Below are 13,119 nucleotides of genomic sequence, written 5' to 3' on the forward strand. Positions count from 1 at the left end.
AATTGAACAAAAGGACGTAGTTCCATCATTTTGGCCACTGACAAAAACCTCTTCACCAGTCAACTTCTTCCTTTGACTGAGGGAAGACGAGCGTGGAACCAAAGTATAGAGAAGAAATGAAGGCTCGGATAGGAATCAGAGGATCTGATTGTCTGGAAGATGAGCATCACATTGTGTTTGTAACAGAAAGGATCAAGATAATGAGACTCTTCGACCTTTCTTCAAGTAATCTATGTCGTTACTATGTCGTTCACTGATCTAAAACTACGTTTAAGAAGTCCTGTTATACTTCTTTTTAAAGCTGCACCATTCAATGTTGTTTACATCGCAATGGCACAAATACACAAACAAACCGACAAATCCCTGTGAATGTACACAACTGTTTTTGCGCGATGTTACCCCCTGAGACGTGTGGGTGATGCCAGCTACCTTGTAAACAAACGAATGAAATACTTTTACCAGTCAGACCATGTGCTCTGTGTCTGTATCTCTCTCATTATCTTTCTGGGACACATACTTGTTGCAGAAGCTTAGTGTATTCCCGCGATTACGCCCACGTTGGCACGTGCATCATCAGTCATGACACAGCCAAGATCAATACCAGAGGGCAGTAAATAATACATGTGCTTTGACGATGGTGCAGCCTGAGAGCAGACGCACACAAAAAGAAAACCCAAAAGAGATATTTCTAAAGATGTGGCCAGAGTCGTAGCATGAGCAGAAATTCATATCGGCTGCACAAGCACATTCTTTTGAACACTGAAGACACAACGCTCACAGGGATCTGTGAGATGGACTAAGAGGAAAAACATGGGATGTGACGAGAGAAAAATGTGCAGCACGTTGAAAGTGAAAAGGGAGAGATGGAGGTAAAGCGGGGAAATAGAAGAAGTAATAGATGGCAGGGGAGAGCAGGGCATGCCTCGACTGGTGGGGCTCCGTTTCACACGTATTTCTGGGGCTGACGTAAACTCTCCATCTGCTCTGCACCTTTCAACACACACACACACACACACACACTCACAGCCACACACACTTACAGGTTGGCATCATGTCTGAGTGCCAGATGTATTTTTTGCCCTTTTATTCTTGTTTGTCCGTCTGCCAGCCTGACTGCTGGCATCCAGTCAGCGTGTAATTATGTCTGTCTGTGTGCAGCATGGCATCAGATTATTTACTGATACAACTAAAACTACACGGTTCAAACTTTCTGTCGCTTCACGGGCTGTGAATCGACATTTAGAGGATTATTTGACATTATTATTTCAGGGATTTGTGCTCTGATTGTGCACTGCAGCTTAAAAAAGACAAAGCGTCCACTGAGTAACCAGAACAACAATAGTGGAAGGTTTGTTTTTGTAACTATTACTGGAACTTTTCTTTGTCTGTATTCTGCGGTACAGTTTGAAGCGACATTTTGTGATGGTGGGGTTTGGGGCCTACATTATATTAAAAGGTATTTTTATATTTTGCACATCTCAGTAACATAAATGGAGGAGCAAGGATATAATGCAATCCAATACACACTAAACACACTAAATGGCAGGAAATAGAAAGAAAAAGCAACCCTGGCTCTGACCAAAGGCGACAAAATCGACCTGCCAGCACCTCCAGAGTAAATAAAGCTTTATCTTGTTTGTTTCATCGATTCGGTACAAAAGCCAAAGTGTAAAAACAACAAGTGGGGGTATTATGGGGGGGGGGGGGGGGGGGGGGGGCTATTTTCCCCGGCATCCAGTGTTTATGCTAAGCTCCGCTAATCGGCTGCATCTTCATATTTACCATACAGATATGAAAGTGGTATCAATGGGATTCATCTTATTATTCAAAACACAAACAAATGTATCCAAGTATCCAACAACAAATGCAACACAATAGTACAATCATTCCAAAATGATTGTTGTTTCTTTGCGCTTCTCAGGAGCGAATTCACAGAAGGAATTTGGTGCAAAATTGGCCCAGAATTAACCCTTTCTATGCAAATGAGCCTCATTGCGAAGCACACGCCACACGCAGTTCCAGTGTAATTATTGCTGTTTTCAGAGAGTTGATGGTAACTGGAGCGTATTTCTAAGAGGTGACAGGCCCAGACTTTCCAGTCGTCATGGCAGCAGTGATTGCAGGCAAATGCATCGTCACGCTCAAGCTAATATATTTTAGGATGCAGTGACAGTTGTGTCATTAAAAAAAAGAAATGAGTAAAGCTCCCTTACATGTTTTAATTCAGTTTTGAAAATCAGAAACAAAAAGGTTTATTATACAAACAACTTCTGCAACAAAAAAGGGCAAATTGCACTCGTTACGGCCGTGTTTACGCTGCATTATCGCGATGTCTTTTGTGACTTGCACAATTCATTGTGTCATCATTAGCCGCAATCCGTTCTCAGTGAATTCGCCACTCAGTGTTTCTGAGTTTGGGCATTACAGTAGATGGACATGGAATGGGGCGGGGATTATTCCTTCAACGTCCTCCCACCCATTTTATTCTCACTATAAGAGATCCATATTCAAAGTCTTTCCCCACACAGTGTTCCAGCACTCTGGTGGTAATATTCTTCTGGTCAATTGTTAGCATGTCTATCTACTAACACTCTTTTCTTAAAGCCATACAGAAAACAGGCTAAAGGTAGCGCCTGGTGTTCAGACATGTTCGAGCCACGGATAGATTTAAGGTGACACTGCTCCTGACACTCATAAGCAGTGCGTACAAGAAGAGGGGTTTCAGTCGTACATACCAAGAAATGATCTGACACCTGAATGCAGCAGAGGACAAGACGAGACATGGAAACTCTCTGCTCATCTGCACTTTAAACACATCAGGTGCTGTTTCCCTATGCTGTCCATTCTCAGCATGCACAAGCACAACACCCACATACAGTGGGCTTGTGCACAAAAAACACACACACACACACATACTGGGCTTTACAGACACAAAGTGATGTTCTGGTCTTCATCGGCTGCTGCTGGTTTCCCGAGGCTCTAAGGTGTTCGGGGGCAACACGATCAACATGCAGACACATGCAGAGCATGTCAAATGTAAGCCTCAACATAAAGCAGAGCAACCGTAGTTGCTCTGCTTTATGTTGTAAATAAGATAGATAGATAGATATTTACATTTACATCGATGTTTACATTTCTATTTGTTGAACAATGTAGGACTCGTAGACATTTTCATACAACGTTCCTCAATTGCAGGCCTGCAATTTATGACAAGTACTAACCATGACTTTACTCACGTTTCAAGTTACTTGTTGTCCCTTAACATCCCTTCAACACTTGAACACTTTTCAAATCCAGTGTGCTGAAGTGGAGAGGACAAAGCAAAGACAAATGTGCTCCTTTTTGAATACTTTTTGACTGTAATAGGCGGATGTGCACTGATCCGAATCTTCCTCTACCGATACTGATTCAATCATCTTAGATTTCTGATCCAATACCAGGGATCTCTCTCCAAATGTAATCCACACTGTGTGGAACTTATTAGGATTTCTATGTAAAGTGTGTAAGCGATACACTCAATTCTAAGATGTCACTGACACAAAAAACTGTACGTAATGGAGGGATGGAGGGATGGATGGATTGATGGATGAACGATGCAGGTGTTGAACTTACAAACTGCTGGCTGAAGTGAAGTGTGAATTGTTTTATTCGGGATCAATCTCTGTTTAAAGTTCCACATTTACACAGACGCACAAACAACAAACTTAACGGACACCAGATGTGTGTCTGTGTCTTTTTTTTGGTTTACATGTGGCGTTGTATGTGTTTATGATTAGTCCGTCATTAATTCAGCAATGGTGAAGAATGCAATAAAATGCCTTTTGCAGAAACAAGAACTAATGTTTAGCCGAGCCTCCTAAACTGCACACACACACACACACACACACACACACACCGGGTTTTCAGATCCCCCACAGAGGATTTTCCCCAGGTGCCTGTCATTGCAGTCCTTTGCCTCCTTCTCTGCTGCTTTTCACCAACGTCTCTCTCCAACATCTGACATGGCTCTCCTCAGAGACTGACCCAACAAAGAGGGAGATGAAAACCAGAGAGGAGGAAGCGTGAAGCGGGAAGAAAAGGACGGAGGGACCATGTGTTTTCTTTCCTCCCAGTTCAGCGGGCTCTGATCAAAAGAACCACACTGGATAGTCCATCCTGCTGTCTGACACACACACACACACACACACACACAGGACACACATGCAGTTACTTAGACGAATCCTTAATACCAGCGGCAGAGAGGGTGAAGAAGAAGCCCGCAGACAGACAGACACTCTTGTTGAAAATCTCACATCGTCTTCAAGTCCCAACATCTCGCGATCCTCTCTCCTCCTCGTCCGAAAGAACGACGTAAGATCTCACAGACATTCATGGCAGGAAGAGTCGACTCTTCCTCTCCAACACAGATCAAAGGCCGCGTCAATATTTGTGAGACACGGGGCTCCAAACTCTTCACGGACAACTACACGTTGCTTTTTGCGGCCATGCGCTCTGTTATTGTTGGATGTTGCATCATACAGTGTGTTTTTTTATTTGGGAGAACAAAGAGTGAGCTTATTTTCTGACAAAACTCATTCATAGCACACAGACCAACTGTGCCAAAGTGATCATAAAAATAAAATAATTACATTAAAGTTATAATTCTCATGGCAATATAGTCATTTCCAATGACAGTGTATTTCAATTATAAACTTTTCTGAACATTTCTGTGTACCGCATGACGTGTTTAAGTTAGAAGCCAAGCGTTAATCACATCCTCTTTACTTGATCAAACTAAATCATTGATGGAGCGACACATTACTTCCCGTGTCAAATCAAGTTTATTACATGCGGCGGTGGTTGGAACATCTGGGCAGAAGGGTTTAAGCGACTCGAGCAAAAGCCAATTATGTGCTGCAAAGACGCATCGCAGAGACACATGACAAGATATTTCAAAATGAAACCCTGGCAATGCAGTAAAGAATACCTAACGATTGTCACAATGAGCAGCACCAGTGTTTGCAGCTCATCGCCAAAGACAACGAAACAGAGGCATTCAAGATTGTAAATTTAAAGAATTTTGAACAAAATGTAAGCCCCAGCTCACAACACACACACTAGATTTCCCATCCAAACACATTTGGCTCCCTAAAATGACTCACTCTGAACTTAAACATTGTAGCCGCTGAGGCTGAAATGACAAAGCACCCAATTGCACAAAGGCCCGAGTGCTCGAATCTCTTTGTATTATCAGTTTGTCGCTTCTGCTCAGTGCTGTCTGTTGTGAGGAACGACTCCAGACAATTCATAGTGCTCCCACTGACCTAAGAACCTTAATTGAAACAATTCTTCTCAAACTGCCAGTTACAAAGTGCAATCACTGCACAGAAACCTTATCTATGAGCGGGCATCTCCACCATCATGTTGATTTGCTAAGGGAAGCCTTATCCCCATCTGACTGCTGTTGTCTTTTACCTGCATTTAGTTCTTTCTTAAAAACACACAGACAAAAGCAGACGCCATCTGTTTGGCTCCCACGGTGCTGTACAAGGAGCAAAATCAAGTATCTATGAACTTATAACAAGTTGAATGTCAAAGATATGCACACATATGCAGTGTAAAAACGTACATATTTCATATGGAAAACATTTCATAAACACAATGTTAGTGTTTGTCCTCAATTTTCCAAACTCCTGACTTTGACTATTGATAAAACTGTGATTGTTTATGAGATCTAATCATTTAAAAAATGTACTAATACATACTTGCCCGCAGTGTGTGTACCAGAACACTTAGACCAATCATAATAAAAGTAAGTATGTGAGTGACACAGCTTTGCAGATATATTAACCAAAATATTGGACCTGATGATGGCGTTGGACCAAAGTGGTGGAACGCCCAACTTACTGACTCACATTGCCTTCCCTCGAAACAAAGCTGCTAGCGGGGCTATAAATGTGTAAAAAAGATGATTTCCACACTGAATCACACGTGATAGAAACCTACTACTGTTGCGCCTTCCGGCAAAAACACTTCAGTGACATCACAGCAGGTGTTTCCCATCATCTGTCGAATCAAAAACACCTGCTGTGACATCACTGGTTGGGGTGTGGCCAGAAGGGCACCATTTTTTGTTTTTTTGCAGACCTTTGCAGCAACGGATCTTTTCATGAACCTTTGGGTCTTTTAGTGTTGTGCTGAAATATAAGTCGTACAAGCTGGAACGTGAGGGAGAAAGGTACAAATCTTAAACCAAGGCTGATTTCCTCACCAAACAGAACGCTGATATGACTTTTTATTCCGCGATCTAAACATCCCAACATTTCCTGCATTAATACATTGCACAAGACATAAATCGTGTCCAACACAAACATACCCCCTTCCCGACCTGGGCTTCTGATTTCATCTCGACTCCTGGAGGTTTTGGAAGCAATTAGCTCGGGAAATGACTCAGGAAGACTTTAGACGAAACACGTTTGGATTTAGCTACATTACACCGGCAACCAGATGATTTCACTGAATACTTTGAAAAACAATAAAAAAGCCAGAGAGAGTCAGATTTGAAGAAACCTGAACTGAAGTTACAAGCAAGCGGTGAGCCGGGTTGAAAGCCTTCAACGCCGGAGGCCAGACGGCGACGCGCTTGACCGTAACTTGACGACATTGCTCAAATAACGACAATCATATTTCACACCCAACCTGCTGACAGCCAGGTGTGTGATCGCATTTTAAAGTAAAAAGACAGAGAGTGACGTGTAACTGCAGGCAGTTCATTTACAGGTGTTCTCACAGAGTTTGTCCATTAGCTGAAGAGGAATGTGAGCAAAATGGAAGTACACATTACACAGCATGTATGCGTGTTGAAGTATGTGTGTAACTTTGTGTTTTTTCTTGACTAGGAGGGTTATTTATGAATAAATTCCTTTCTGCACAGCTGAGATCTCTGACTGCCAGGTGCGAGACCCGAGACCCTGACTGAGCTTGAGCTTGAGCGTTTTTAAGTAGTTTGATATTTTGGGAAAAACACACATTGGCTCTCTTGTCAAGAGTTAGACTTCGCTAGCTGGTTAGCAAACCCACAGTGACAGAGGGACTCCAGGAATTCACTGCCTCTGGCCATGAAAAAGTCTGATAAATAACTTTAACAGTTTGGGTTTTGAACGGACTAAACAAATAGGATATAACATGTTAATAATTAGTCAGCGTCACAGTGCAGGTAAGCAGGTTTAGTTGGAAAGAGTCCGGCGAGCTGTTTCACATCTTTGTGCTAAGCTAAGCCAACAAGCTTCTGGCTCAAGCTTTATTTTTTTTTACTGTACACACATAAGAGTGGTATTGATCTTTCGGCAAGAAAGTAGTGAGTTATTTCCTAAAATGTAAGAATATTCCTTTCAGCTAACATTGATGAGAATTCCTCAAAGTGCTTGGGGGGGGGAAATGGAAGTAAAACACACTATGTCATGAAAACTTGCAAACTCCATCAGCTGATGTAGTACGATTGCTTGAAAGCTCCAGAAAAGCTGCTAAATGGACTAAATGAGATGGTTTGACATGACTTTGACACTTATATTTAGGTGCATTGTTCATGTTTCAAAACTAGACGTAAAATATTTGAAGGTCAATTTCATATTTAAGCATGACCCGACTCCTCCGTCCTGTCCTGGTTGATGCACAAGGTCCAACTCAGCTGCTCCATGCAGGTTGAAACAGAGGTTCCTCATGAAAAACCGGATTAAGCCGGATTAAGCTACCTCGTAGGGACTACTTCAGTTTTTATGGTCTCATTGTCTGGCATTGAGAGATTAAACCACTTAGTCCTTCATAAAACCTGCCTAGTCAAACACTTAACAATCCTGATAAACATCAGTGACACCAGGCACTAAAAGCCCCATAAGAATAAAGTGCTCCTCCAGTGCAGCGAGTATGTAACCAACAGATCCCAGTACAGTTGAGCACAGACCTCTTTGATTTGCGTGATCAGTCTGTTCCCCATTCCCCAGCAGGTAGAATAATGTATGGGAGCACAGACCGATGCAGGTGTGAAGGACAGAACAAGTCTGGACATATAGGCCTTCACACTGTCTAAATGTGCAGCAGAAAATATTGAGGTGCACTTCAATGAGCGTTATGTCTGCATGACCTGGCATGACAGAAGAATCCGTCAGAAAGCCCCTTTTCTGTTCAGTGGAAAATTACATTTTGTACGGTGATAGGGAGGTGCTTTTAGGAACTGACCTATGACAAATCAAGTTCAACATCAATAATCAAAAAAATGGATAGATGCACAAATGGCTGACAGTGAGTGTGTTTGCCACAAAGATTAAAAAGTATGCTAAGGATGACATTTAAACATTGATGCGCTCATGAGGACCGGGAGGACAACTGATGACACACAGGGAGGAAGAGGGAAGGAGGGAGGAAGCAAACTTTTTTTTGAAAGGCAGAATTAAGAAAATAAAACTGCTAATTATTTGCACTAAGACTAGTACACCGTCCTTAATATTTCAGCCTACCTGCTCGTGAGGTGTAAAACACCGAGATGAAAAGCAACAGCAGCCATGTCTCGCGCACTGGACTCCATCGATCCATCTTATCAGATACGACGGCCGATGACTTCCTCGTGGCTGCCTCGCGCTCAGCGCCACACCTGAAGTCAAAGAAAGTTTTTTTGGCTCCGCACGCGAGAGTTTACAGGAACTGCTGCCTCGCGCCTGTGCGTCTCTCAACGCGCACTTCACCAGCTGGCAGTTAATTAAGAGCGCGCGTGCATAATGGCTGATTTAATTGATGCAAAGTTATATTCATTAGCGCATACTCCTGTCTTTGCTGTTTTTCCTCTGGACGGACGGATGAAGAAGGGAGGCCAGACGAACAAAATTCTTAAATCTCGGAAGATCTTTCCCTCCTCACCCGCAGAGAATTTTCCTCACTTTCTCTCCTCTCCTCCCCCCCCCCTCCCTTCCCCATCCCTCCCCTTGCCCCTCTCTCTCTCTCTCTCTCTCTCTCTCTCTCTCTCTCTCTCTCTCTCTCTCTCTCTCTCTCTCTCTCTCTCTCTCTCTCTCTCTCTCTCTCTCCCCCTCCCTCCTCGGGGTGACCCCGTCCCTCCCCTGGTTGGGGCACGCGGAGCTCTGCAGAAACATAGTTTTCGCGCGTGTCATTATTTGCATATTGTCTAAGTGATTTAAAGGACTTTGTTTTTGTGTCTCTATCTATATGTCTCTTGTACGCACGTGCGCACCTGCACATAGGCTACACGTTATAACGCTGTCACGCACACATATACATGCTCGTGCACATGTTCAAAAAAATGAGTCAATGTTCGAATATGAACCTGTCAGCAAAGTTTCTCTCTAGAAACAAATACAAAATGCATATGATCCATATGATGTTCTGCTATCTAAATCTACAAGCAGGCACACGCACACACACACACACACACACACACACACACACACACACACACACACACACACAAAGCATGCTGGGACAGGACAACGGTGCTGCCCAAATAATAAAAAATTCCAAATTCCAGTGCCTGTCTGTCTTTGCCCACCACATACTCTCTTCAAACACACAAACGCCATGTTCTTCCTATAGGCACAACACACAAAAACAAGAAGAAAAAAAAACCAAATGTGCTTCCTGCCTTCTACATAAAGAGGTTGTCATACTTTCACTCTGATGTGGAAAAGTCAAAAGAAAGCAGCATCTCATTGGGAGGTATCAGAAACGTTTTATGAGTTTATAGGGAGACGTGTATAGGGTGAAAGAGGTTGACAGGATGGGAGCTCAGTGCATGCACACACATGCATACATGAATACCAGCCTCAGGTCTCTCCTCTGCTTAAGCCTCCGCTTTACATTAGTTTGTATCGTCTGAGGAGACTATACCTTATTATACCGTAGTATTTAGATCACTCGTGGACGGACATATGAGCATGTGACTCAGGACCAAAATGTACAGGATATTAGAGCAAATTAAGCACATGTACATGTATCTAATCAGCTTTTAAAAAGAATTGTCTAAAATGAAAAAAAAATAGAAAATGTGCCAAAAACTGTTATCAATAAACAGTCTTGGCCCGTTTGCATTGTGTATTGATAACTGACACGCTATTATACAGTATGTGCACATGAAGGAGAAGACTGGATTAAGGTGTTTAGTTCATGTCACAGTAAAGTTTCGTGTGAATATTTGGAAGAAATATATCACACTTAATAACAATTAATTCATGAATTGTAATTAATTAACAAATAATTATTGGGACTACTTGCAGCAGTATTTTGTAAAAACTATTTTGTCTATTTGTGAAGGTGAGAACAAAAGCATGAGAGCTTTCCCTCTAACTAAAGAACAGAAGCATGTTTTTGTGACGGTACTGCGGAGAAACATGCATTCTAGAGGTGGTGAAATGTAGATTACATGTTTGAAGACAAAGATACTGTAAATGTAATGTGCAATTAGAGGTTCGTGTTTTGGTAACAGTGCTGTTTTGGTAACAGATGTAAATTGCTTGCAGGCATAAATGCAGAGTTACCTTTTGAAGAAGAAGAAGAAGAAGAAGAAGAAGAAGAAGAAGAAGAAGAAGAAGATAAATTCCAGGCATATTTCCAAATGCCCTTCCTCCTGCTGAAGGTATGTTGTCTATACGTTTGAATGGCAGCTACCCTCTTGTGTGTGTGTGTGTGTGTGTGTGCGTGTGTGTGTGTGTGTGTGTGTGTGTGTGTGTGTGTGTGTGTGTGTGTGTGTGTGTGTGTGTGTGTGTGTGTGTGTGTGTGTGTGTGCAAGAGTACTTGTGTGTAGCATTCGTTTCAACTAATATACTGGTCATAATTACAACTTTTCACTCACTCTGCCAATAATAAGTAAAAAATAAATAAAAATGCAAGCATCATCATCACGTATAATGGAGCCCGATTTGTTTTGCCTTAAATAAGAGAAGGAGTCTTTCCATTAGAGTCGCAATAGACTGATTTGAAGAGTCTTCATATTGACCACTAGGGGGCGCCAAATATCTTTCTGTTGGTCAGAAGAAACACACCACAGACACTCAGAAGGTTTATCAAGTTTGAGACAATGTCGTGTAAATTGTCCCGTCATGTAATAAAATAAAGAAGTTGGACTTGACTCCCACAGGAAAGATAATCTCACTCATGTTGCACTACATGTGACTCTCTTCTGTCTCTCTTGTCCTCTTACGGCGGCTCTCATCCCGCAGATTCCACGTGATTATGGAGATTAAAGCCACTGTTTCTACAGAGGAGTGATCTCCATCTGAAGCTGACTGAGAGGCTGTTTGCAGCATTTTAAATGAAAAAAAATAACTAAATATGAACCACGAGACAGAAAATGAGCTCGTAGAAAGTGAGTTATCTAGAAAATGAACTGGAGAATTGATAAATGGAGACAATGGAGCAAATTGAAGGCTGTGTACCGAACCCTGAGTCCTCAGGCTTCAGTACTTCCTCTCCCCACAAGGAGGTCAGAGGTCACAGTCAACTTTCTGTGGTTCAGATGCAAAAACTAAATGATTGATGGACTTCATAGTAGAGGCCATCCTATTTAGCCGACCAACAAGGTTTGTATCATATGTTTGATAGCACTAGGTATCTTATTTCTCCTTTTTTTCTTGTTATCAGAGACTTTTCACATCATTCTCTCCTACAAACTCTCCACACATGTGCGCACACAGACAGAACATGCACTGATGATGCTGCACAGGAACATGTGGTACACTGGAGTCCACTCATACACCATGTTTGTGTTTACGTGTGTATCTTGTGTCCATCTGGCCTCACATGCAGCCGATGAAGTCGGTTTGACTCTCCAGACGGTGATATATCGAATCTAATCCAATCTAATATTGTTCTTGTAACCTCACCCACCTGGGCAGGTCGCCGAATCACATTCCTCTTTATTAAAGCAGCAGCCTGAAGGCCTGGTGCTGAGGGAGCGTTACATCCATTCACAAACGCACACTTGGAAGCTGCTCATGGAAATAAAAAGAGATTCATTATAGACAGGGCTATTGGCAAACAGCAATGAGGAGAAATGGCATGACCAAAATCGAATTAGGATTGGAACATTTAAATCTTTGCGGTTTGAAGTCGGCGTGGAGGTGCTTCTCTTTTCATCTGAGCTGCCAACGGAAACACCACAAGCCACGGCACGGCAGGAAAACAAGTTTGTGTGTTTTATCTCAACGTTTTCTGTTGTCGTTCATGTTTTCACAGACATAACTTAAACAAGGCTAAGAGTCCAGAGCCATGCTCTGTGAAGCTGCACCAAAGCACAGCAGGGCGTCGATCTATGAGCTCACCGCACAATGTCAACATGCTGATGTTTAACAGGGACAATGCTGACCCTGTTCACCACCTTAGTTTAGTGTGTTTACGCAAGAAAAATATCGAGATGGAAAACACGTTTTTGCTCAATTGTTGCTTCTTTTTTTCTTTCCACAATGTGTTTATTGGTTTTCACTTAGTGATGACAATAGTCATTTCTCATGGCGGTGTTGTAGCAGATCAAAATAAGCATGAGAACAAATCACAAGTGCACTATGCATCCCTAAAAAGTATGCATACCTGGCAAGTATGGCTTTTGGGTACTTTATACACCACTGTTAATTAGCTATATGTGCATAAGTTCGCTCTGTGTTTTCTGGTAGTGTCTCTGTCATTTATCACACGTGACAAACACCCACATTTCAGCAAAAATGTCTCTCTGGCTACTTTAGACTGATGGAAAACTCTTTCTACTTGTGAATAAATGACACTGACATATTCAGGTTTTATAATTGATAAAATATTAATAGAATTGTTCTAATTTTGATTAAAGTTGTGCTATTTGTTTAAATGATATGATCTCCCAAACTGTATTGTTTTGATTTCATAAGCATATTCAGAGAAACAAACTCTTCCATCTACACTAATTTAAAGATATTGAAACTTTATTTTACTAAAAGCATTTGCAAAGTGAACACCTCATTTGCAAACATGTCAGACACATAAATGATGATAAACACGATGATAAATATCTGGTCTGTAAGGTTTCCTGTGATAATGCAGAGAAGCAAAGTTTGACTAATATTTCACTGACTCGTTAATACATTGTTATTCAATTATGTTAATAACTAGATA

The 13,119-nt window shown here is 41.9% G+C and overlaps 1 protein-coding gene across 2 annotated transcripts in view; it reads right to left on the bottom strand.

The window, feature by feature from the left end:
- LOC306784194 (uncharacterized protein) overlaps positions 1 to 8,894 on the bottom strand; it is a 33,172-nt gene extending 24,278 nt beyond the window's left edge. The window contains exons 1-2 of one of the 2 annotated variants that reach the window (XM_079278056.1): positions 8,795 to 8,887; positions 8,493 to 8,626 (exon numbers count right to left, since the gene is read on the bottom strand). In XM_079278056.1, coding sequence (XP_079134182.1) covers positions 8,493 to 8,568 — 76 coding nt within the window. In that variant the 5' untranslated portion in view covers positions 8,569 to 8,626; positions 8,795 to 8,887. Of the gene's footprint in view, positions 1 to 8,492 lie in introns of both variants that reach the window. The other variant, XM_079278055.1, reaches the window with a different exon arrangement.
- Between the last annotated feature and the right edge of the window lie 4,225 nt (positions 8,895 to 13,119).

The sequence above is a fragment of the Melanostigma gelatinosum genome (assembly GCF_949748355.1).
Source record: "Melanostigma gelatinosum genome assembly, chromosome: 11".
Taxonomy (NCBI): domain Eukaryota; kingdom Metazoa; phylum Chordata; class Actinopteri; order Perciformes; family Zoarcidae; genus Melanostigma; species Melanostigma gelatinosum.